The following is a 26,362-nucleotide window of genomic DNA, read 5'->3' on the forward strand; positions in this document are numbered from 1 at the left end:
CTAATTTGGTATTGGTATTTTTAGCAGTAAGCCTTAAAATCTTATTTACTGCCATGTCTGGCGTTTGATACCTTCTGCTGTGTTTGTGGCTACCGACCTGTAATATTTTGATATTTGTAAGTTGTAAATTGCAGCGAGTTCTTAAACATTCTTAATTTATTGCCATTCTTGGCGTATAAGGCATTCAGCCGTGATAACAGTGGCTTGTTTTTAAAACATTATCTGTTGTATCTGTATTTTATTGTGATTGTTACGCACTGAAAACACTATTATTTTACACAGTTGTTCATTCCTTCATTAATAACGAGTGGTTTTTTTATTTATTGTTGAGTCTGGAATTACTGGTTTAAAATAAATGTGTATAACTATAAAGGGCAACCAATAGTAACTGATTGCGGCCCTGCCCACAATTGTAACCAAATCCTGCCTTCCCCTGACTACTAGACCTCAGACACATCACCCCAAACGAAACTCATGCTTAGCAAAAAATTATATGACCCAGATGATCATGCAGAACACAGGAACAAAACAACAGTTTGTGAGAAATATTGTATTTAAGCCCAAATAATAAATACAGATGTATTTAATCCTCGTTGTCATATACAAAACTGTCATATTGATGTAATATTTGTTAATGTTACATCTGTAAATTATTTTTGCCATTAATTCACTGCCATAATTGTTTCACACCAAATACCACTTTATAAAAAAATCACATAAAAATCTGTTTGTAAGAGATATCAGTCAGATTTTGATACAGCACTTATGGTCTACGGTAATAAAGAGTATCTTCTATCAAACTTACAGAAGAATATTTGCACATTAACATATGAAACACTGGCAAATTTCCAATGACTAAAAACAGTGGGCACCAGGAGGGTGGAATCAAGAGATTAATAAGGCACTGAAGGGAAACAGACGTTTACAACAATCTTCTACAAGAGAACGTTTTAAAATGAAATAAATTACAAACAGAAAAGAAACGAGGCGAAAAGTATTCCGTCATACTCATCGGTAAAACTTAGATCATTTATAAGTAACATATAACATAGTCTACATGGTAGACAGGAATACGCATACGACAGATTGTAACACTGAAGTAAAGAGGAGAAAGACACAGTTGATTTATATGAAGAAGTATGAGACACTCTCAAAAAAATTGAAAATTTGGACCGGACGACATGCTAAATTGTGTATTGCTGTTACATCTTTTGAATGTTCTGGAATCAAAAAAATCCTCAAAAAATTGATTTCAGTCAAATTCGTGCCATTTGTTAAGAAGAGGAATAAATTGATTGTAAGAGTTGTATAAAAATACTGGAATCATAAAAAGTGCAGATGTCACCTTGGACGAAGGCTTAAACGGATTCTACAAAGGTTGCTCATAATTTTATTATGTATTTAGTAAGCAACAAATAATCTAGAAGTGCTGGCATTATGATTTCAAAATGCACATTGCTTTTTCTGATTACACAAAAGCGATCAGTAGTGTTTTAAAATAGAAACAGTGTGAAACACTTTCTGACAAAAGTTTTTCGTGCTATATCACACAAGGTACAAAACATATGTAGAATTAGATCCCATTTCAGTAGACAATAATACTGTTGAGGTTAACAAAACGATAAAAATCAACAACCACGCTACATCAGACTCCACTCTCTCTCCATTATTATTCTCTTTATTCGTTGACAAAATGGTCTGAGAATGATAATCAGAGGTAACTACTTAGATTCAGCAACGTTCTCCAGAAGACTGTAAGTAGAAGGAAATAATTTATTTGAGGAGAACCGCGTTTTGATTTAGTATGTAGCATGCTGCTGACGTACTGCGTTGGAGAAACACAAATTAAATTCTACAAAACAATGTCTATACCAGCTCTGACACACATGGGAGAGACAAGGCGGCTAAAATGCACAGTTTAATTACAGAACAAGCAGAAATAAAATCCTGTTAAGAGCTCCTTCGAGAGAGATGACACAAGAACTAATTTTTTTGGAAAAGAACCAGAGATTCATGCTGTAATGTTACGGTAAGGTTAGGGTATAATATCCACTGACGATGACTCCTTTAGAGACAGAGTATACGCTCAAAAACGGGAAGACTGGGAAAGGAAACTGGCCATGCCTCTTCAGGGAACTATTGCCTTAAAGGATTTAGGGAAATCACTAAAACCCACCATCCTCCAAAATATAGTCTAGTGTCTTACCACTGCAACACATGGTTAGTAATGAATATCAGAATAAATAGTTCAAACATGTGACGAGAAAGGAACGAAGGAAGGAAGGTAGGTTAGGGTTTAATGTCTCGTCGATATCGAGGTCATTAGAGATCAATGAGAATCAATCAAGAATATGTACCAAAATTCCAGAATGAACTTCGACGCTACAGTGGAATAGAATATGTTTACCAAAATAAGCTGTACACTAAACTCCTTCAGACATATGCAGTGTGTGATGTTCCAAAAACAGGTGTAATTTTAAAATAAAGCCTACCAGGTGCCCCAACGCGTCAACATAATTGTGATGACGACAATTTCCCGTTATTCTTTGCTGAAAATGTCTCGTGAAGGTCTGACGTGTAGAAAAGTCTTAGCGAGCTTGGATGTATATCACAGATACGCTTTTCAGTAGCTGTGCATCAGCAGATCTACTCGGTTTTGAATTTCACTCTAAATTCGGAGAGGAACTGAACAAGTCGCCGAGTAAACAGGTACAGCAGGTAGGCTCCAATGGCGGTCACCAGAAGGACGAAAGCGATGACGTCCAGCAGTAGCCGCTGCCACCAGTGCAGATCGATGGCGGCACTGCGCAAGTGCGGGGCCCCCTTGTGACGTATCACGTACTCCAGCCACCACACCGCGCGCTCTACAGAGTCCGCCTTGTGCTCGCGGAATATTGATGACAAAGTCCTCATGTTGTCCTTGTACCTATAGAAACAAAAGCACAAAGTCATACATTTTAGCGTACTGTTACTTGAGGAAAGGTAGAGACTGAGCAAGACAAAAGTCCAGCTAATCACACAAAATATCAAATATTCTATCATATTGCATTAAGTTTATGCAAAATCTATAGGTGTGACACAAATTACACTACTGCCCATTAAAATTGCTACACCAAGAAGAAATGCAAATGATAAACGGGTATTCATTGGACAAATATATTATACTACAACTGACATGTGATTACATTTTCACGCAATTTGGGTGCATAGATCCTGAGAAATCAGTACCCAGAACAATCACCTCTGGCCGTAATTACGGCCTTCATACGCCTGGGCATTGAGTCAAACAGAGCTTGGATGGCGTGTACAAGTACAACTGCCCATGCAGCTTCAACACGATACCACAGTCCATCAAGAGTGGTGAATGGCGTATTGTGACGAGCCACTTGCTCGGCCACCATCGACCAGACGGTTTCAATTGATGAGAGATCTGGAGAATGTGCTGGCCAGGGCAGCAGTCGAACATTTTCTGTATCCAGAAAGGCCCGTACAGGTCCTGCAACATGCGGTCGTGCATTATCCTGCTGAAATGTAGGATTTCGCAGGGATCGAATGAAGGGTAGAGCCACGGGTCGTAACATATCTGAAATGTAACGTCCATTGTTCAAAGTTCCGTCATTGCGAGCAAGAGGTGAAAGACGTGTAACCAATGGCACCCCATACCATCACGCCGGGTGATACGCCAGTATGGCGATGACGAATACACGCTTCCAATGTGCGTTCACCGCGATGTCGCCAAACACGGAGGCGACCATCATGATGCTGTAAACAGAACCTGGATTCATCCGAAAAAATGACGTTTTGCCATTCGTGCACCCAGCTTCGTCGTTGAGTACACCATCGCAGGCGCTCCTGTCTGTGATGCAGCGTCAACGGTAACCGCAGCCATGGTCTCCGAGTTGATGGTCCATGCTGCTGCAAACGTCGTCGAACTGTTCGTGCAGATGGTTGTTGTCTTGCAAACGTCCCCATCTGTTGATTCAGGGATCGAGACGTGGCTGCACGATCCGTTACAGCCATGCGAATAAGATGCCTGTCATCTCGACTGCTAGTGATACGAAGCTGTTGGGATGCAGCACGGCGTTCCGTATTACCCTCCTGAACCCACCGGTTCCATATTCTGCCAACAGTCATTGTATCTCGACCGACGCGAGCAGCAATGTCGCGATACGATAAACCGCAATCGCGACAGTCTACAATCCGACCTTTATCGAAGTCGGAAACGTGATAGTACGCATTTCTCCTCCTTACACTAGGCATCAGAACAACGTTTCACCAGGCAATGCCGGTCAACTGCTGTTTGTGTATGAGAAATCGGTTGGAAACTTTCCTCATGTCGGCACGTTGTAGGTGTCGCCTCCGTCACCAGCTAATCATTTGCGTCTCACAGCATCTTCTTCCTGTTGGTTAAATTTTGCGTATGTAGCACGTCATCTTCGTGGTGTAGCAATTTTAATGGCCAGTAGTGTATGTAAATGAAGGCGAAAGGGGAGGATGGAAAGGATACAGAAGGAACTAATGACATCAGCTGCATCAGGACTTCATGCAGAATCAGCACGATGAGTGAAACTGTGTGCCGACTGGAACCCGAGCCTGGGATTGCCTGCTTATTAGGTAGCTGCGTTTCTCGCTACTCTCCTCGGTTGACACACACTCCCAACTATCACCACCTATCCTCATATCCTCACCCCTCGTAGTAGTTTCTGACGTTATTATGGCACACGACGGGAATTAACAGACGTTGTATGCGGAACGATAGTTGGAGCTGGAAGCGTGGGACATTACGTTTTGGGAGTTGTTGTTGTTGTTGTTGTGGTCTTCAGTCCTGAGACTGGTTTGATGCAGCTCTCCATGCTACTCTATCCTGTGCAAGCTTCTTCATCTCCCAGTACCTACTGCAACCTACATCCTTCTGAATCTGCTTAGTGTATTGATCTCTTGGTCTCCATCTACGAATTTTACCCTCCACGCTGCCCTCCAATGCTAAATTTGTGATCCCTTGATGCCTCAAAACATGTCCTACCAACCGATCCCTTCTTCTAGTCAAGTTGTGCCACAAACTTCTCTTCTCCCCAATCCTATTCAATACCTCCTCATTAGTTACGTGATCTACCCACTTTATCTTCAGCATTCTTCTGTAGCACCACATTTCGAAAGCTTCTATTCTCTTCTTGTCCAAACTGGTTATCGTCCATGTTTCACTTCCATACATGGCTACACTCCATACAAATACTTTCAGAAACGACTTCCTGACACTTAAATCTATACTCGATGTTAACAAATTTCTCTTCTTCAGAAACGATTTCCTTGCCATTGCCAGTCTACATTTTATATCCTCTCTACTTCGACCATCATCAAGTATTTTATTCCCTAAATAGCAAAACTCCTTTACTACTTTAAGTGCCTCATTTCCTAATCTAATCCCCTCAGCATCACCCGATTTATTTTGACTACATTCCATTATCCTCGTTTTGCTTTTGTTGATGTTCATCTTCTATCCTCCTTTCAAGACACTGTCCATTCCGTTCAACTGCTCTTCCAAGTCCTTTGCTGTCTCTGACAGAATTACAATGTCATCGGCGAACCTCAAAGTTTTTACTTCTTCTCCATGAATTTTAATACCTACTCCGAATTTTTCTTTTGTTTCCTTTACTGCTTGCTCAATATACAGATTGAATAACATCGGGGAGAGGCTACAACCCTGTCTCACTCCTTTCCCAACCACTGCTTCCCTTTCATGCCCCTCGACTCTTATAACTGCCATCTGGTTTCTGTACAAATTGTAAATAGCCTTTCGCTCCCTGTATTTTACCCCTGCCACCTTCAGAATTTGAAAGAGAGTATTCCAGTTAACGTTGTCAAAAGCTTTCTCTAAGTCTACAAATGCTAGAAACGTAGGTTTGCCTTTTCTTAATCTTTCTTCTAAGATAAGTCGTAAGGTTAGTGTTGCCTCACGTGTTCCAACATTTCTACGGAATCCAAACTGGTCTTCCCCGAGGTCCGCTTCTACCAGTTTTTCCATTCGTCTATAAAGAATTCGCATTAGTATTTTGCAGTCGTGAGTTATTAAACTGATAGTTCGGTAATTTTCACATCTGTCAACACCTGCTTTCTTTGGTATTGGAATTATTATATTCTTCTTGAAGTCTGTGGGTATTTCGCCTGTCTCATACATCTTGCTCACCAGATGGTAGAGTTTTGTCATGACTGGCTCTCCCAAGGCCATCAGTAGTTCTAATGGAATGTTGTCTACTCCCGGGGCCTGTTTCGACTCAGGTCTTTCAGTGCTCTGTCAAACTCTTCACGCAGTATCTTATCTCCCATTTCATCTTCATCTACATCCTCTTCCATTTCCATAATATTGTCCTCAAGTACATCGCCCTTGTTAGGGAATTCAATATTCCGCGATCCATAGTGTCAAGGGTGTGCCGACAATATGAGATTTAATGCATTACCTCTCAACAAGGACAACGCAGTGGCCGACGACCTTCACGTATCGACCGAGCGCAGCGGCGTTTGCGTAGAGTTGTCGCGGCTAACAGACAATAACCACTTCGTGAAATAACCGCAGAAATCAATGTGGCACATACGAGTAGTGTATCCTTTAGGTCAGTGCGGTGAAATATGGCTTTTGGCAGCAGACGACCGACTCGAGCACCTTTGCTAACAACACTACATCGCCAGCAGCTCCTCTCCTGGGCTCGTGGCGATATGATTGGGTGCTAGACGACTGGAAAATCGTGATCTGGTCAGACGGGTCCCAATCTCAATTGGTAAGAGCTGATGGTAGGGTTCGGGTATGGCGCATACCCCACGAAACCACGGACCCAAGTTGTCAAAAAGGCAATGTGCAAGCTGGTGGTGGCTCCAAAATGGTGTAGGCTGTGTTTGCGTGGAATGGGCTGGGTCCTCTGGTCCATCTGAAGCGATCATTGGCTGGAAATGGCTGTGTTCAGCTACTTGGAGGCAAAAAGCACGATCTAATTTTTTAATGACAGTATGCCAGTCACCGGACCACAATCGTTCGTAACTGATTTGAAGACCATTGTGCTCAGTTCAAGCAAATGATTTGGCCACCCAGATCACCCGACATGAAACCAGTCGAACATTTATGGGACATTATCGATAGTCAGTTCGTGCACAAAATCCTGCACCAGCAACACTTTCGCAATCACAGATGGCTGCAGCGGAAATATGGCTCAGTATTTGTTCACGGTACCCGCAACAACTTGTTCAGTCAATAACACGTCGAGTTACTACACCGGGTAAAGGAGGTCCGGCAGAATGTTAGGTGATATCCCGTGTCTTTTGTCACCTCAGTGTGTATCTTAGTAGCTGAAACGCTCAATTATAGCGGGTTGGTTAAGATGCAACGGCCTTGCCGCAGTGGATACACCGGTCCCTGAGAGATCACCGAAGTTAAGCGCCTTTGGGCGTGGCCGGCACTTGGATGGGTGACCACCCAGGCCGCTATGTGCTGTTGTCAGTTTTCGGGATGCACTCAGCCTCATAATGCCAATTGAGGAGCTACACGACCAAATAGTAGCGGCTCCGGTCAAAGAAAACTATCATAACGACCGGGAGAGCGGTGTGGACCACACGCCCCTCCTATCTGCATCCCTAATGAGGAAGACACGGCGGTCGGATGGTCCCGATGGGCCACTTGTGGCCTGAAGACGGATTGTCGGTTGTCAAGATAATGCAGCAAAATCACGTAAATTATGGCTTACTTGGGATCTTGCAGGGCAGTTCGTATGTCTCTCAGCAAGGTGTCCTTGGTGACGTCACTGTACTCCAGCCGTACGCCTATCCCCGCTTGCTGTATCTTGGCAGCGTTGTGCGCCTGGTCGGAGAAGAACGGGATGACGAGCAGCGGCACGGCGTGGTACGTGGCTTCGTTGAGACTTTGCAGGCCGCCTTGCATGATGAAAAGCCGCACGTTTGGATGGGCTGGAATAACAAAACAACAAAAACGTTACCAAAACATATTGCTTCAAATTCATCTCGTTTGTATTTGATCACAGAAGACTCTGGCATTGTTCCCCTGGAAATGGGTGTAAGCTGCGCTGATTTTTAACTGTTTGATTAGTTTTTCTCGTGTTGCTGGTGATTGTATCACAATGTCCAAACAGTGTCATAGTATATCCCGAAATTATTCCACTGCTTAATTTGATAATATCGAAAGCCGTCAGTTCGTTGACAAATACTGACGAATGTACCATCCTACTATTCGATATATAGGTCGTTTAAAACGGGAGCAGGATTATACAGTTATTTTATGTTGATGTTAACACTCCTGGAGACGAAGAAAAATTTGAATTTCGCTGCAACCAAAGACGATTCTTAGGCACTTTATCTTGGTGGGTTGCTACTTTTTCGTGGTCCTTTTTCTGTTTTGTTTATTCCTTTAACCTTTTCCAGTATCTTCGTGGAATTTTAACATATGTGTCTAAGTAATGAACACTTTATAGTACCAGTAATTGCAAAATTACAAGATATGAGAAAAACAAATTCAGATATACATGGAATACACTTTATATTTTTAGTATGTGACGAACATTACGCACAATGGTAAACCATCGTGCTTGACCGTACGCTTGTGAGAACTATGCTTCATTTAGTAATAACTAACCAGAATGAAATTTTCACTCTGAAGCAGAGTGTGCGGCGATATGAAACTTCCTGGCAGATTAAAACTGTATGCCGGATCGAGACTCAAACTCGGGACCGTCGCCTTTCGCGGGCAAGTGTTCTACCACCTGAGCTAGCGAAGCATTGCTCACGACTCGTCCTCACAGCTTCAATTCCACCAGTACCTCGTCTCCTACTTTCCAAACATCACGGAAGCTCTCCTGCAACTTTTAGAACTAGCACTCCTGGAAGAAAGGATATTGCGGAGACATGGCTTAGCCACAGCCTGGGGGATGTTTCCAGAATGAAATTTTCACTCTGCTGTGGAGTGTCCACTGATGTGAAACTTCCTCGCAGGTTAAAACTGTGCCCCATGTCACCGCAATATCCTTTTTTCCAAAAGTGCTAGTTCTGCAAGGTTGCAGGAGAGCTTCGGTGAAGTTTGAAAGGTAGGAGACGAGATGCTGGCGGAATTGAAGCTGTCATGGCGAGTCGAGAATCGTGCTTGGGTAGCTGAGATGGTAGAACACTTGCCTGCGAAAGGCGAATGTCCCGAGTTTGAGTCTAGGTCTGGCACACAGTTTTAACCTTCCAGGAAGTTTCAATAATTAACCACTCTAATAAACCCAGAAAAAGTTTCAAGAAGCCAAGATCGCTATTAATGTATTTATTTCGATAGCCAGTTTATATATACTGCGTTAACAACACTTGATCATGCGATCTTGTCAAGTGTACAGTTACATGTGTAGCCACTTTAATAGGCGACGCGCCGAATGCTCGAATTACTTGTTCGTTTGCAACCTCAGTTGCGGTCTGTTCACTTTTCAACCGTTATTTGTGCAATTTTGTCAACAGCCACCAGAGTTCAGCAATAGACGAAACACTAAAAAGAATGAGCCATTTTTTTAACTACGTATCTTCGGCGTATTTTCTTACACATTTTCATTCATTCGCCAAGACTGAGAACAGTATCGATTACTGAGGTTTCTGACAGTTATGCAATTTTAATTTGTTCTGACTGTCCGCACAGCTGTCCCTCCCTTTCCGCAGTACAATACGGTGCAGAACGGTCGTCACCATTAGGCAGGAAGTTAATTTGGCTATGGTATAGACTGCTCTCATTGGTAACGACAGATAGCTTGGTACATAGGTGTGAAATTTGTACGCTCAGTGCATAAATACTATGAGGGATGTTCAATAATGAGTGGCACTCATTTCCTAGAAACTAAGTTTCAAAAGTTTTTAAATTCATATCAAGCAGTAAAGGAAACAAAAGAAAAATTTGGAGTAGGTATTAAAATCCAGGGACAAGAAATAAAAACTTTGAGGTTCGCCGATAACATTGTAATTCTGTCAGAGACAGCAAAGGACTTGGAAGAGCAGTTGAACGGAATGGACAGTGTCTTGAAAGGAGGACATAAGATGAACATCAACAAAAGCAAAACGAGGATAATGGAATGTAGTCAAATCAAGTCGGGTGATGCTGAGGGAATTAGATCAGGAAATGAGACACTTAAAGTAGTAAAGGAGTTTTGCTATTTGGGGAGCAAAATAACTGATGATGGTCTAAGTAGAGAGGATATAAAATGTAGACTGGCAATGGCAAGGAAAGCGTTTCTGAAGAAGAGAAATTTGTTAACATCGAGTATAGATGTGTCAGGAAGTCGTTTCTTAAAGTATTTGTATGGAGTGTAGCCATGTATGGAGGTGAAACATGGACAATAAATAGTTTGGACAAGAAGAGAATAGAAGCTTTTGAAATGTGGTGCTACAGAAGAACGTTGAAGATTAGGTGGGTAGATCACGTAACTAATGAGGAGGTATTGAATAGGACTGGGGAGAAGAGAAGTTTGTGGCACAACTTGACTAGAAGAAGGGATCGGTTGGTAGGACATGTCCTGAGGCATCAAGGGATCACAAATTTAGCATTGGAGGGCAGTGTGGAGGGTAAAAATCGTAGAGGGAGACCAAGAGATGAATACACTAAGCAGATTCAGAAGGATGTAGGTTGCAGTAGGTACTGGGAGATGAAGGAGCTAGCACCGGATAGAATAGCATGGAGATCTGCATCAAACCAGTCTCAGGACTGAAGACCACAACAACAACAACTTTTCTTATCCTTAGTATACTCCCCACCGAATGTGATGCAGGTGTCCCACCTATATTGCGACTCGTGGAAGACTTGGTGCAGGCTGATTTTTGTTATGCACTTCGAACGTGTCTCTAAAGTTTTCACTGCCAGGATTCCATAATCAAAACAACGACCGTTAAGACCCTTTTAGTAGCGGCGTAGGGAAGGATGTCGCACGGTGTCAGTTCTGTATTGTAAGGTGGATGTGGTATCACGGAAATACCTTTTCCTGGTTTCGGCAAGGAGAGGCCTCGCACTATCCCGACGAAGCTTCCATCGCCCGACAAGTTCTTACGTCTTCTCTGGAATCTGATCCTTTTATCAGTTGGTTCAAGACCTGTCTGTATATGCTGCAGTGGATGCACACTCTGACTTCCTGTAAATGTGCTTTTTTTCTGGGCTGGTTGTTCATAGTGGACCCATTTAGTGTTACTTTGTTCATTTCTTGGTTACAACAGTACACCCACGTTTCTTCTACAGTGACGCTGTTTTGCCACAACGCACCTTCCTGATCTTCAGCACACTGTCAAAACTGCACAGCCACTTCAGTTCAGTGTCGCAACTCAACTATAAGAGCAGGAGGAATGACGAAGTGGTCTCAGAATAGAGAGTATACAGAAAAGGGAGCAAAAGGGAGCCGTATTCAAACCGGGTAAAAGCGAAACGATAGCTGCTTACTACTACGGTTAGAAATTGACATTTTTACGAAACGGAACTAATCTAACCGACTAAATGCAAAATTTTACGAAAGGAGACGCTAATGAAACAAGTTGTGACAAATGTTTAGTGAAAACCTGATCGCAACTTCTTTATTGATTACTAGTTTCAACTCATTGACGAGTCATCTTCAGATCAATAAAAAAGACTACTTAACCCTTAACGTCCCAGTGCAGTCTCACAGACCCCTAACGTTCATTGTTACTTTGTTGCAAATGCCCGCCGGACGGGGTGGCCGAGCGGTTCTAGGCGCTACAGTCTGGATCCGCGCGACCGCTACGGTCGCAGGTTCAAATCCTTCCTCGGGCATGGATGTGTGTGATGTCCTTAGGTTAAGTAGGTCTATGTTCTAGGGGACTGATGACCACAGATGTTAAGTCCCATGGTGCTCAGAGCCATTTGAACCATGTTGCTAATGCCCAGAGAGGGGATAGAAGATTACAGTGTTGTCTGGTTGTTCTTTCCGAAGCACTGTGGTTCCACCCTGCTAACAGTCTGTGAGAGCAGACCGCACATGGGACTTCGCGTTATGGATTCCATAGCCAGGTCTTCGTTTACTGTTGATGTTATGGACCCTACCTTTGAAGACACTGTTTTAAAATCATCTGAGGACGGGGGTAGAAAACTTTCACAGTCTGTATTTGGCTGGCAAGGGTCGGAAATGTGGTGACATAAAGCTTCTGATCACTAGTCTTTGGGACAATGTCCTGCATTGAATTCCAAGTCTCTCTGTGATGTCTCATGAAATGAGGGCATGTAACACTGCTGATGGTGATCATTGCGTCGTATGGGGGCGCCAAACCCCGCTTCCCCCTAGGTGCTGTTTCGGAGGAGTAGACCTGCGTTCTGGGACCGCCTTTCACCCTCTCCCTTGCCGTCATCCACAGCTGTACAAACCCGACACTTACAGTGTAAAAGCACTCACTTCAGTCTCCCAAGCGACACAGATACACACTTGACATTAAATAATGGGTTGGAAAAAGGGAATAGCAGAACACCTCCACTGGGATCTTCCTTAGGATGGCGACCTTAGGATGGAGTGGCCTGCCTATTCCCCGGACAGGGACCCTATCGAACATGTGTAGGATCGGTTGAAACGAACTAGTTTTGGAAGTCCACTACGACCACGTACTGTGCACGACTTAACGCATAGTCGCTATTAAACAGAAAGCCAATTTGGACCACGGCTGGCTTGATGATCCCATGGATGGTATACCAAAACGGATTCAAACCTGCGTACGACCAAGGGGACGTTCCACCACGTACTGACGTTTTAAGGGGAACTATAAAACAAACCACGTCGATCTTACCTTTATATACAGGGTGTTACAAAAAGGTACGGCCAAACTTTCAGGAAATATTCCTCACACACAAAGAAAGAAAATATGTTATGTGGACACGTGTCCGGAAACGTTTACTTTCTATTTTAGAGCTCATTTTATTACTTCTCTTCAAATCACATTAATCATGGAATGGAAACACACAGCGACAGAACGTACCAGCGTGACTTCAAACACTTTGTTACAGGAAATGTTCGAAATGTCCTCCGTTAACGAAGATACATGCATCCACCCTCTGTCGCATGGAATCCCTGATGCGCTGATGCAGCCCTGGAGAATGGCGTATTGTATCACAGCCGTCCACAATACGAGCACGAAGAGCCTCTACATTTGGTACCGGGGTTTCGTAGACAAGAGCTTTCAAATGCCCCCATAAATGAAAGTCAAGAGGGTTGAGGTCAGGAGAGCGTGGAGGCCATGGAATTGGTCCGCCTCTACCAATCCATCGGTCACCGAATCTGTTGTTGAGAAGCGTACGAACACTTCGACTGAAATGTGCAGGAGCTCCATCGTGCATGAACCACATGTTGTGTCGTACTTGTAAAGGCACATGTTCTAGCAGCACAGGTAGAGTATCCCGTATGAAATCATGGCGGTGATTCGAGGAAGTACAGTACACACTTACGAAACTAAAATGAGCTCTAACATGGAAATTAAGCGTTTCCGGACACATGTCCACATAACATATTTTCTTTATTTGTGTGTGAGGAATGTTTCCTGAAAGTCTGGCCGTACCTTTTTGTAACACCCTGTATACTGATAGTGTGTGTGTGTGTGTGTGTGTGTGTGTGTGTGTGTGTGTGATCTGGAAACATTGCTATGAATTTATATGCATGCCTCCAACCCAGTTTTTATTTTCTGTGCCATGAACTTAGAAATAAAGGGTGATGCAGAACTTTTTTTGATGTGTATATAAGTTAAAAAGTCTGGGTAGTGCAGTAACAGAAGTAGAATCAGCGAGTAAAGCTACGTGCCTAGGATGTCCTGCTGCGGCAGCCACTTGCTGACCATGAGGTTGTCTGGCTGGCCAGGCAGGGAGTCGTTCTCCCACTTCCAGAGGACCCTCTGGGGCAGCTCCCGGAATGTTTCGATGAACGCCTGTCGCTTCCAGTCTGGCATCGCGTTGCTGCGCACGTTGGAGCCCAGGCTGAAGTAGATCACTCCGTCTTCCGCCTCGTCCAGGAACTTCTTGATGTCCTGAGGACAGTACAATTACATACAAATTACTCTGGGGCGCATATACGCTATATTATGCAACTGTCACCAGACCAATAAGGGGAAGGCCTCAGACACATTTTTAAGGTCGTTTGTGCACAGCCTAAAATGAAACACTGAGGTATTTTGGCTCAACATGCTTTTCCCCCTCCCCCACTTTCGAGAAAATCACCGCTAAAATTCGCGACGCGCAGTCTAATCAGTATTGACAACGTGGATGGATAATTCAGAACTGAGCACTTTCCATTATTAGATATGGGATCCGCAAACTCATTTTTTCCTATCAATCGAGGAAAGAAACGTTTCTGACTGCCACTTATGTAACCAAAGTTAAGAGCTATTTTACGAAAGCTCCGCTGGCGTAGCGAACAAGGCGTCTGCCTATTGGAGCCGAAAACCTGTATTCCCTGCTAGTTTCATTCCACAAGTTTTTTTTTATTTTTTCCGTTTAGAAACTGGTAGGTATAGGAGGATTAATAAGGTAACTAAATCATTAGGAAATAATAAGATAGTCAAATAAATTTCTCAAACAATTTGATAAGTAAAGAATTAAAATTTTAAACGTCATTTATATGAAACGGTTCCGAATAAGAGTGCTTCGAAGACGAGCATTCGACACAATTTATCGCATGAGGGTGAAAAACAAACCTTATCGCACTTGGTAGTATATGTAAAAATGGTTCAAATGGCTCTGAGCACTATGGGACTCAACTGCTGAGGTCATTAGTCCCCTAGAACTTAGAACTAGTTAAACCTAACTAACCTAAGGACATCACAAACATCCATGCCCGACGCAGGATTCGAACCTGCGACCGTAGTGGTTCCAGACTGCAGCGCCTTTAACCGCACGGCCACTTCGGCCGGCGGTAGTATATGTAAAACAACGCTTCGTACACAGCGCAGTATTCCATCACAGCGCCTAGAAAATTATTGCTTGAAGTTCTCCTGTGCTTGTAATCCACATATGGTTAATTTGGTTCTCTGTGTATATAAGAGATCAATCGTTTAACCGACTCATTAAAAAATGTTGGCGTCACTTTCTCCAGATCTGGTAAATTGACAAAATAAATTTACAAAACATACCTTGAGAACCTTTTAAAATCATACGTCGCTGATAACAATATTGGATTCCTGAGGTGAACAAACTAATATTGTCATGTATGACAGCATCTTTGTAAATAGCGAGGGTCAGCCGATTTGCACGGGGGAAGTAATACCACCAAACTACACACATGTGTGCCACCCGTGTGGTTTTTACTTTCATCGCCAGTTTAAACACATTATTTCGAAGCTTCAAACTCGTAATCTGCTTCTGTAAACCAAGCGGGAATCGTACAACAGCACGGATGCAATACTGATTCACAGCATAATTCATAATGAACTTTCAGCACCGACTTTTCAGACAATGTTATCGTATGTGTGGTATGCATCAAAATTAATTCCCTGAAACAGATATTTTAAAATCTAAACCAAGTCTGTTTGCCGCCGTTCTTCGAAAGTAACGGTTTAACAGTGCGAAGATTGCATTAATTAGATGTTGTTGTTGTCGCGAATATATTTGCTTCGAATGTTGGTCTGACAAATGCTACCCGTGCTGGTGTTCGAAAGAAACAAAGAGAGTGTGTGAAACAGTCGTTGTAAAGCGAAAGGCATTTAATTTTTAATTCTTTATTAGTCAGAGTCCTGTGAGAAAATGTTTTATTACCTTGTTACTATTTCTTATTGCCTTACTTACCTTATTAATCCTCCTATTCCTAATAATTTCGAACAAAAAAATGCAAGTAAAAAAAATGAACGCTCTCGGCAATTGAGCAAAAATTCTGTGCTCCTCAGCCAAATGCATGGTTGGTAAGCCACGGGCCTTTCGTTGCGGTATGGGTGCATACAGTGAGGTGACAAAAATCATAGGACACTACCTAATATCGTATTAGAACTCCTCTTGCCTGGGGTAATGCAGATACTCGTCGTGGCATGGATTCAACAAATTGTGGGAAGTCCCATGCAGAAATACTGTGCCACGCTGCGTTTATAGCTGTCTCATAATTGCATACGTCTGCCGATGCAGGATTTTGTGTACGAGCTGACCTCTCGATTATGTCCCATAAATGTTCAACAGGTTTCATGTCCGGTTATCTGGGTGGCCAAATTGATTCGCTCGAATTGTTGAGAATGGTCTTCAAACCAATCGCGAACAATTGTGGCCTGGTGACATGGCGCACTGTTACAAAAATGATTGGCCTGCAGATGATATCCAAGTAGTTATTGATCGGTTCAGTTGGACCAGAGGGCCCAGTTCATTCCATGTAAGCACAGCCCACACCATTTTGTAGTCACCACCAGCTTGCACAGTGCCTTGTTGAGAAACTTTGTCAACGGCTTCATGGGGTCTGGGCCACACTCGAGCCCTACCATCAGCTCTTACCAACTGAAATCGGGAATCATCTGACCAGGTCATGGTTTTCCAGTTGTCTAGAGACCAACCGATATGATCACGAGCCCTGGAAAGCCACTGCAACCGATGTCGCGCTGTTAGAAAAGACACTCGAGTCGGTCGGCTGCTACCGTAGCCCGTTAACGCCAAGTTTCGGCGCACTGACCTAACAGATACATTCTTCGTAAGACCCACATTGATTTCTGCGGTTATTTCACCTAGCGTCGCTCGTCTGTTAGCTCTGACAACGCTACGCAGACTTTGCTGCTCTCGGTCGTTAAGTGAAGGCAGTCAGCCATCGCGTTGTTCTTGGTGAGAGGTAATGCATGAAACTTGCTATTCTCGGCACACTCTTGAAACTGTGGATCTCGGAATACTGAATTTCCATATGGAATGACCCATGCCTCTAGATCCAACCATCATTCCGTGTTCATAGTCTGTTAATTCAACAGCCACATCGGAATTAGTTTTTACACGAATAACCTGAGCACAAATGACTGGTTTGTCAAAGGGGGTTGGGTTGGGTTGTTTGGGGAAGGAGACCAGACAGCGAGGTCATCGGTCTCATCGGATTAGGGAAGGATGGGGAAGGAAGTCGGCCGTGCCCTTTCAAAGGAACCATCCCGGCATTTGCCTGGAGCGATCTAGGGAAATCACGAAAAACCGAAATCAGGATGACTGGACGCGGGACTGAACCGTCGTCCTCCCGAATGCGAGTCTAGTGTCTAACCACTGCGCCACCTCGCTCGGTGTTTGTCAAAGCATTGTTCTTTAATACCTTTTGTACGCTATATTACCGCCATCCGTGCATCTGCATATCGCTTTCCTATGACTTTTGTCACCTCAGCGTATGTGGCAGTCAAAAAATATATTTCCTAGATTTCTATGAAAATATGCGATTGAGGAACCTATATCAGATGATGAAAGATACCCTGCTTTCAGTTACCTAACGAGCCTGTCAGTTTTGAGTGCTGTTTTCTCAAATCCGGCGGGTGGAGTGGAGGGGCGATTCGAGCCAAAATATGTAGAGTCTTTGTTTTATTTTAGGTTTTACACAAGCGACCTGGCAAATATGAGTCGAATCGTTTAGCCGTTCTGGGTCCTCCCCTTGTAAGCCATTTATACTGGTGTACTTATTACATGGGTCGCTCAATTCTCTTATTATTAGGATTACACTGTTATATGCTGACATTTCTCTCGATAATGGAAATATGGTTTTTCCTGATTTTGTTTTTCAGTGATTCTCAAAATTGCTGTATATAATAAGTGGAATTTGTAGGAGGAGACAAATCTACAGTAGCAGTACCTTGGGCAGCGGTTTCTGTTTTGTGGCGACATGAATCCCGGTGATCTCGATGATGTTGGGCAGGTGCGGACGAGGATATTCAAAGACGAAGTGGTTGGCAGTTATGAGCAGACTGACGTTCCTGTCCGCTTCGTAGACAGACGGAGGATCTGGACCAAAGTACTTCCTCATGACTTCCTCTTGTAAAGGCATGGCCTGGTAGAACCACATGTACATCAGCCGCAGGTAGAAGTACGTGTTGTACAGCCGCTGCCAGAAGTCCATGCGGTCTGAGTACCCGAGCCACATGTCCGGCATGTATGCCGGCTCCATGGGGCTTCCGAAGTTGTAGTAGACGGACGATGGAGCCGTGAGAGTCAGAAGTTTCGCCACAGGCGGTGAACCCATCTTGTGTATCAGTCCGTAGAATGAATGGTAGGCGAGTCCCTCCAGAATCGCAAGGTCAAACGTCTCGCCAGACCTGGAAGCAACAATACGGCAATTAATCTTCCAAAACTGCGTCTGTTCGCCAAAGAAAATGAGTTCTGATGCCTTCTTTGGAATGCTTAGACGAAGAAGATCTATCATTCTTTATTCCTGTCACTGCTACCTGGTTCTATACCCGTTGTCACCCCTTGTTATTATTTGACACAATATAGTGTGTTGTATCGATCAAAGATCGTGGTGCCACCCTGTGTTAGCAAAACGTACCGATACGAGAGACATTAGCGATGTTTCACTGGAACCCTCAACGACGAATGGGAGAGGCTAAAGAAGACACGCTCTCTCTTTCAGAGCAGCGGTGCTCCCACAAAGAGGTCAATAGAGATCCAAGCGTCGAAGCCGTCTGTCTGGTTAGTGAACTTAACTGAAGCAGTCAGCATCATCGAGTAGGACCAAAGAGTTATTCAGGTCTCAGATGAAAATGTACTTCTGTAAATGATGAACGGTGGACTTCAAGAGAAGGGTTTGCTAATTAGAGCATCAAGTGATCCTTTAACAGTCAGTGACAACTGCAAATACTGTATTCTACGCACTCCTGTGGATGTAGATGTCAGAGTGCTCACATTGGCGTTTCAGCAAGGCAGACTAGCTCAGTAACAGATCATAAAAAAACAAAAAAAAATTCCAAACTACTCCGCCGATAGTATTCTTACTGTTCTCTGGCCGAAACGGCCTTCGATACATCTACATCTACATACATACGTCGTAATCCACCACACGGTGCGTGGCGGAGGGTACCTCGTACCACAACTAGCATCTGCTCTACCTGTTCCATTCCCAAACGAAAGGAGGGAAAAATGACTGCCTATATGCCTCTGAGCGAGCCCTAATCTCTCTTATCTTATCTTTGTGCTCTCTCCGCGAAATATAAGTTGGCGGCAGTAAAATTGTACTGCAGTCAGCCTCAAATGCTGGTTCTCTAAATTTCCTCAATAGCGATTCACGAAAAGAACGCCTCCTTTCCTCCATAGACTCCCACCCGAGTTCCTGAAGCATTTCCGTAACGCTCACGTGATGATCAAACCTACCAGTAACAAATCTAGCAGCCCGCCTCTGAATTGTTTCTATGTCCTCCCTCAATCCGACCTGATAGGGATCCCAAACGAACGAGCAGTACTCAAGAATAGGTCGTATTAGTGTTTTATAAGCGGTCTCCTTTACAGGTGAACCACATCTTCCCAAAATTCTACCAATGAACCGAAGACGACTATCCGCCTTTCCCACAACTGCCATTACATGCTTGTCCCACTTCATATCGCTCTGCAGTGCTACGTCCAAATATTTAATCGACGTGACTCTGTCAAGCGCTACACTACTAATGGAGTATTCAAACATTACGGGATTCTTTTTCCTATTCATCTGGATTAATTTACATTTATCTATATTTAGAGTTAGCTGCCATTCTTTACACCAACCACAAATCCTGTCCAAGTCATCTTGTATCCTCCTATAAAACACAACATAGGAGGAAATTCGAAAGCTGATGAAGATGCGTATAAAACTAGGTTATAAGAAAACTCTGTGTGATACTAGCATACTTCACAAAGCAAAAGCGTTCATAAACTATGACTAGAAGACGTCAGAAACAAAGACGCGAAAATTTTAAGGCAGACAGCCAAGGACAACAGTTGTATGAAGATAACGAAACAAGTAGGGTACTTGCACTTGATAGATATTATATTGCATCACTCAGGAAGTCCGATGGCACAGTTATAATCAACAAATAGACTGCACTACGAGTCTTTGAATGTTTCCTCAAAACTTTGAATATCTCAACATTTGCAACAGGCATGTCAGCAATAGATTACAAAGGAATGCGTCTGGTTCACGGTATATATGCAGAAATGTAAACATGGAGAGTTGTTCAAAGCCAAAGTTGCTGGGTTTGACAAAACGTCTATATATGAAAGTGATACCCTATAACAGAAACATGGGCTTAATTTATGCGGCTGGCAATAAAGTGATTACAAAAAAATAAAAAGAATTATCAGCACCACTTATTTTGGAAATACTCTAACAAGTCTTTCAGATTAACATTAGTTATCAACCAGGACACACAATGGGCAAATGTCAAAATAAAGGAGGCTGTAAAGTCAATTACTTAGTTTAGATTACTTTTTTGTGTTTGAGTCACTGATTTCGAGGCACTTTTATACTCGAGTTCCCCCAAATTTATATGCTGTAAAAGAAGGAATCGACATTCAGCCAATCAAGGAACTTACTGTCGAGAGTGCGTAGACAAGATGACTGCATTGCTCAGATTCAAATACTTGTACCATTGTGAGTGACTTTTAAAGCAATGAAATCAGATTAAAAAGGATTTTTTTTTCAAGATGTTACTGTCATTAACATCAGAAAAACTTTAGCAGAGAATGGATCAGTTCAACAGATCAGATAACTAATTATGGGCCTCAGGGATGATTTAACAACTGGGACGAAAGTGTAATTAATTTGGGGGAAGGGGTATATCTCTACGAACTGACGAAAATGAGAAAATTGGTTGCTTGATTCTTTCTGAAAGGAATAGTTTGAGGCAGTAAATCAATGAACTACAGGTATACGGCGTCACAAAACAGATTGAACATAACTGAATGCTTAATTTTTTGAGACCGTAAAATGTCAAGACGTCTGGAACAAACATTTATAGAACAGAGACCATAAACTGACTGATGTTAGAGATGACAACACTCGGGATAACCGAATAACAGTCTTATTACTGATCTACTCAACGGCGTAAATGACAAGTTACCTTAACACATACTGTTTCATAATATTTCTGTGCTGCTTGCAATAACACGTAAAAGCTTTATAGAAAAGCTGTATGCAGAATATGCAGAACTGGTTGTCCGCCAACGGAGGGTATTAAGTTCGTTGTTGAGCTATATATATGGAAGGAAAATAATTGCTAAAGAATTGCAGTTACCTCATAAACTTCTGCACCGAAGAATCGTTGAACTCCATGTCGGCTACTGCATGGGATATGTAGCGTAGCATAGTAACAGACTGCGTTGGTGGCTGATGGTACGTCTTCAAAAAATCATACGCTTCTCGAACGTAGTTATAAGACACTGATAGGTCAATCTCCGTATAGTTTTCGTGAGATATCTGAAACAAGAAAGAAATTCAGGTTTCAAATAGTTCCCTTTCGCTGCAAAACATTTTGAAAGACATAGAGATGTTAATCATTTTTAAGAACAAAAGAATTATGGTAGATTTAAGAACTCAGGGCGTGCACAAAGAATATTCTCATCCTAGAAGAGTGTAGTCAGAGAGATCTGCAATATCTGTTTACGAACTTTACGTACGCCGTTGTTCAAGAGTTCCCGAATTCTCGCTCTGACATCCCTATATATGTAATACCTCTTCTCGTTTGTGTTTAATAGCATGGAATTATTCAAAAGGAACTGCAGTATCCACTCAGAGATGGAGAACTTGTTGTACAGAAACGCGTGCCTCATTCAGCATATTTCATTTTCGACAGGATCCCAGCTAAACTGATAAATGGTAGTAATACGCCCCATATTTATAGATGTAAAAGGCTTCCTTGTGGCACGTTCCTTTCTTTCTGTACTGTAGTCTATTGCAGTATTTTAGAGGCTTACAATGTAGAAAGTAGTTTGCTTCATATATGGTGTAGTAACTCTTTTTTTAGACTTTTATAAATTTTTGTAGTAACTTCATGGGAGAAGTAAAACACTTAAATGAAGAAATGTGTTACTCAGTTACTAATAACCTTATTTTGGTATTCACTGAAATTAGCATGATCAAGGGTTGGTATTAGACAAGATGGCTCTTTTGCCCCGATTCTTTTTAATATTTAGCAAAGAAATTCGTCAAACTGCAGTGCAGATTTATATTTTTTTATTTTATTTTCTGCTATCGGTTTCGGCAATTCAATATGCCATTTTCAGGTCTCAAGTGCACCTCTCAATAATTATCGATATTGACATACTAGGTCTATCTGTTTCTGGATGTCGTGAAATCTCAAGTGCTTCCGTCTAAGACTAGACTGCAAGTGACAAGTCCGGATTTCCAGTGGTTCGGAGTCTTGCGGTTCCCCCGGAGGGCGATTCGGTGGCGCAGCTGACGGCGGACTGCGACGCATCTTCTTGAATTCACCGTAGTAAGCCCCTGATTGTGGAACAGCTGCAGCTCTCGGTGCCTGGCCCAGAAGCTTGCTCGGTGAAAATTACCTTCTGTGGTTTGTGGGTGGGCTTAATTTGGCTGTCCGACGCATAATACTCCACTCACTATTTTCAGTGACGTGTCTATTCTTAATAAACTAATTCGTACGCGTCGAGGCCTCTAGCCGAGCATCTGGCGCCTCTTGGTGGCTGCCGGCTTGACAGCCGACAGGCTGGCCCCTACAAGGTCCGGGACCCGCCTGGCAGATCTGTTGTGCAGGTGGCTGGTATGCGTAGGGTCTCGAACAGGCTGCATCAGTAACATCAAAACATATTTTAAACAACAAGATTGCGCTTATACTGGGCAGACACGGCGCAAACGGTTTCTCTGAGAAGCTGCCTTGTCAGTTAGACCTCGCCAAAGTCTTGACTCGGCCGTCGACGGCCCAGAGTTGGTTGTCGGGGCCGTCGCTTTGTGGCGACGTGTGTCTTGGACTGTTGTCTTGCCTTTCACCTCTGCGACGGGGCAGTGCGTAGAGGATGAATGACAACTGTTGACGGTCGAATGGCCATTTCCTTCACTGCAGGCCGAGAGCAATAGCTCCGAGGAGCCCCAGCGGAAACGGCGCGTTCACTTTTCAGATAGCAGCATTATGAGGCATGTGAAGTTTTTCATGGGGCCGTATTAAAGAGGCGGCATCCAGAGAATCAGATTTTAACCAAATTAAAACTGTGTGCCGGATCGAGACTCGAACTCGGGACCTTTGCCTGGTCAAGTGCTCTACCATCTGAGCTACCCAAGCACGACTCACGCCCGTCCTCACAGCTTTACTTCTGCCAGTACCTCGTCTTCTACCTTCCAAACTTTACAGAAGCTCTCCTGCGAACCTTGCAGAACTAACACTCCTGAAAGAAAGGATATTGCGCACACTCCGCTGCAGAGTGAAAATCTCATTCTGGAAACATCCCCGAGGCTGTGGCTAAGCCATGTCTCCGCAATATCCTTTCTTTCGACAGTGGTAGTTCTGCAAGTTTTGCAGGAGAGCTTCTGTAAATTTTGAAGGTAGGAGACGAGGTACTGGCAGAAGTAAAGCTGTGAGGACGGGGCGTGAGTTGTGCTTGGGTAGCTCAGATGGTAGAGCACTTGCCCAGGCAAAGGTCCTGAGTTCGAGTCTCGATCCGGCACACAGTTTTAATCTGCCAGGAAGTTTCATATCAGCACACACTCCGCTGCAGAGTGAAAATTTCATTCTGTGATCTTAACCTGATTATGGGGGCACAACGAGAATGGCTCATTCGCAGCAGAGTTAAAATTCAAACCATCATTGGAATCTGACTGCAAAACCAGCATCAGGGGAGGGGAGGAAATAAAGTTGAACACTCCTGAGAATAAGTATTGGATTGGAATGAAACCCAACAAAAACTGGAATTGCATGCAGAACAACATCGAGTGGACTGAAGTTGTAAGTGCAAATGGGGACGAAGTCCTGACTCCCAAGTCTTGAAATAAAGTTCCAACAAGAAGTCTCTCGAAAGTATCATCACTAACCATCACTCTTACTTCAGTGTCTCCACCGAAAGAGTCCCCCGAATGTCATCACCGAATCTCATCACTCTACCGAAAATTTGTCTCTCCACTCTCCAGCACACTGGTTCTCATCCACGTCTCCCCACTATAGAGCTTCAAGAATACTAGAATTCTTTCGTCACATTCTGTCATTTGCCGACTATACATCAGTGGCAACCAGTAGACGATTCTACCTTGATGCTACTCTTCCTCTTGATCCCTTGCTCTAGAACACCAACTTTCCATTAATGTTAAAATGTCAGCTCAACCACTCATTTACAGTGTAAAAACACTACGCGTTTCGAAGACTTCGTCTACAAGGACCTCTCAAAGTTACCAGCATAAAATTTAACAAAAACAATAAAAATAAAATAGCGTGGCTACTTTCCCTGCAGTCGTGTCTTCTCAAGATGTACATCGAAATCACCGTCAACCGATAAAACAGACGAAACTGGAATAGTGTTCGTTGTCCTGCTCCCACCTCTCGCTCTATGAGGGGGCGTAATGCAACCAGGCACTTCGTCGAACATGATCGTTTAGGTGCTCCAGGTGTTATGGTGTGGGGAGAATCAGTGAAAAAGGGACGCTCAACAGGCAACGTTTCATGGCTGCATTCGACCCTAAATTCACTTTTATGAATGAAAATAAGCGACAGCATCGAACTATGGAACTACACAGTTCAGGAGCTCTTGGAACGAGAGGATATTCGGAGAATGTACTGGCCTGTGCGTTCCACCCCCCCCCCCCCCCCCACCGCCCCGTCTTAAAATCCCGTCGACCACATGAGGGCTCCAATACGTCCATTTGTTAGCTGTTGGAGGGTTGGAACTCCACCAACTCCACCACAAGGTCTCCTTGCCAACCTCGTGACAAGCTTCGGCGCACGTCGCACAGCATGCACTGCCGTCTGTGGTGATCACTCACCCTATTAAGATCCATGATGTCCCTACTTAAGTAATGTCCAGCGGACCATCTGAAATCGCGGTACCTTCAGTGCAACTGAATCAGTAATTTTCGAAACTGCTTAAGCCCAGGAAAGCAAAAAAAGCTTGAAATAACTGACTTCACATCAAAAATAGGAATATCAAATGTTTTTCTATGTGTATGATAACAAAGAATAGTCTCTTTCAGCACTGTTAAGTCCTATAATCCATAATTAGTATCTTCAGAACAGCAATAAATTATTAAAGTTGTAGGATTTACGTTGTTTCTAAAATTACCATTGTACTGTATGGATTCTAAATGTATGCTATTATAATTTTTAATAGGCCTGCTACAACAAACGCAAGCATCTGAAACATGAAGTACTCGCATGTTAATAAAAAAGTAGTACACCCGTAACTTATACTAGCACATTAGTTAAATTTACACTAACCTAATTTGAAGACTACGTTTTATGTCATTTCTTTCTGATCTTCATCACTTTTTTCAAGATTGTTGATGATAATGACACTAAGCAAAATTACGAATTTAAAATGACGTAAAAGAACGCATTTTAATTCACGTAACAAAATTAGTGCCCTTTTTCTGTAAGATTTCTTTAACATAGTTTGTATTCCTCAGGAAAATACTTAAGTATCTTCGTAATATGGCTACATTTTGTTTAATTGAGGTTTATGTTCTCACAGGCCTTGTCGAATGGAAGGCTTACTGGATCACTAATTTATGTCCTATGGCTTTCTGGTTGAATGTGTGTTGCACCAAACCTTTGGAGAATTCTAAGCAATAACAGTATCCGGTAAGTTGCTGAAGTATTTGAAGTGCCTGAAACTTGATTTCTGGAATTGGATCTTCTGATGTTGTGGAAGATTGATACTTTCTGTAGAATATACATTCTTCTTGCAGCGGTTAGGACACTAGTCTGAAATTTCTGATATCACACAAATCTGCCACTGTAATGGTGTATTTCAGTTTGGAACTTGAATGTATTATTAATTCGCACACCTGTTCTGGTTGATAAATTCTGTCATCCTGTCTTAAAAACCTCTTTATTACCCCGAAATCACCGTCGGTTGGTATGAAAGAATGTCCCCTTATGGGAGAAAACTCCACAATAATCATAAAATATTTGGTTTCTGTTACGTGCTATGAGAACTCGTGCATCCGTCTGGTTCCTGTTTTGCTCCAGCCAGCCATCGGATAGCCGTGACGTCCTTTGATAGACTGTTATTGATGTAGTGTTTTAAATGAAAGATGCTGTCTCCTTTCGCACGTTTTTCCAAATTCAGATGGTTCAAATGGCTCTGAGCACTATGGGACTTAACATCTGAGGTCATCAGTCCCCTAAAACTTTAGAACTACTTAAACCTAACTAACCTAAGGACGTCACACACATCCATGCCCGAGGCAGGATTCGAACCTGCAACCGTAGCAGTCGCGCGGTTCCGGATTGAAGCGGCTAGAACCGCTCGGCCACC

At 43.1% G+C, this 26,362-nt stretch overlaps 1 protein-coding gene across 1 annotated transcript in view; it reads right to left on the bottom strand.

Moving 5' to 3' along the window:
• Window positions 1–565: 565 nt before the first annotated feature.
• Window positions 566–26,362, bottom strand: part of LOC124776249 (UDP-glucosyltransferase 2-like) — a 33,415-nt gene continuing 7,618 nt past the window's right edge. The window contains exons 3-7 of the mRNA XM_047251116.1: window positions 21,178–21,359; window positions 17,772–18,231; window positions 13,794–14,016; window positions 7,731–7,950; window positions 566–2,926 (exon numbers count right to left, since the gene is read on the bottom strand). Coding sequence (XP_047107072.1) covers window positions 2,647–2,926; window positions 7,731–7,950; window positions 13,794–14,016; window positions 17,772–18,231; window positions 21,178–21,359 — 1,365 coding nt within the window. The 3' untranslated portion in view covers window positions 566–2,646. The remainder of the gene's footprint in view (window positions 2,927–7,730; window positions 7,951–13,793; window positions 14,017–17,771; window positions 18,232–21,177; window positions 21,360–26,362) is intronic.

Source organism: Schistocerca piceifrons, chromosome 2, assembly GCF_021461385.2.
Source record: "Schistocerca piceifrons isolate TAMUIC-IGC-003096 chromosome 2, iqSchPice1.1, whole genome shotgun sequence".
NCBI lineage: Eukaryota > Metazoa > Arthropoda > Insecta > Orthoptera > Acrididae > Schistocerca > Schistocerca piceifrons.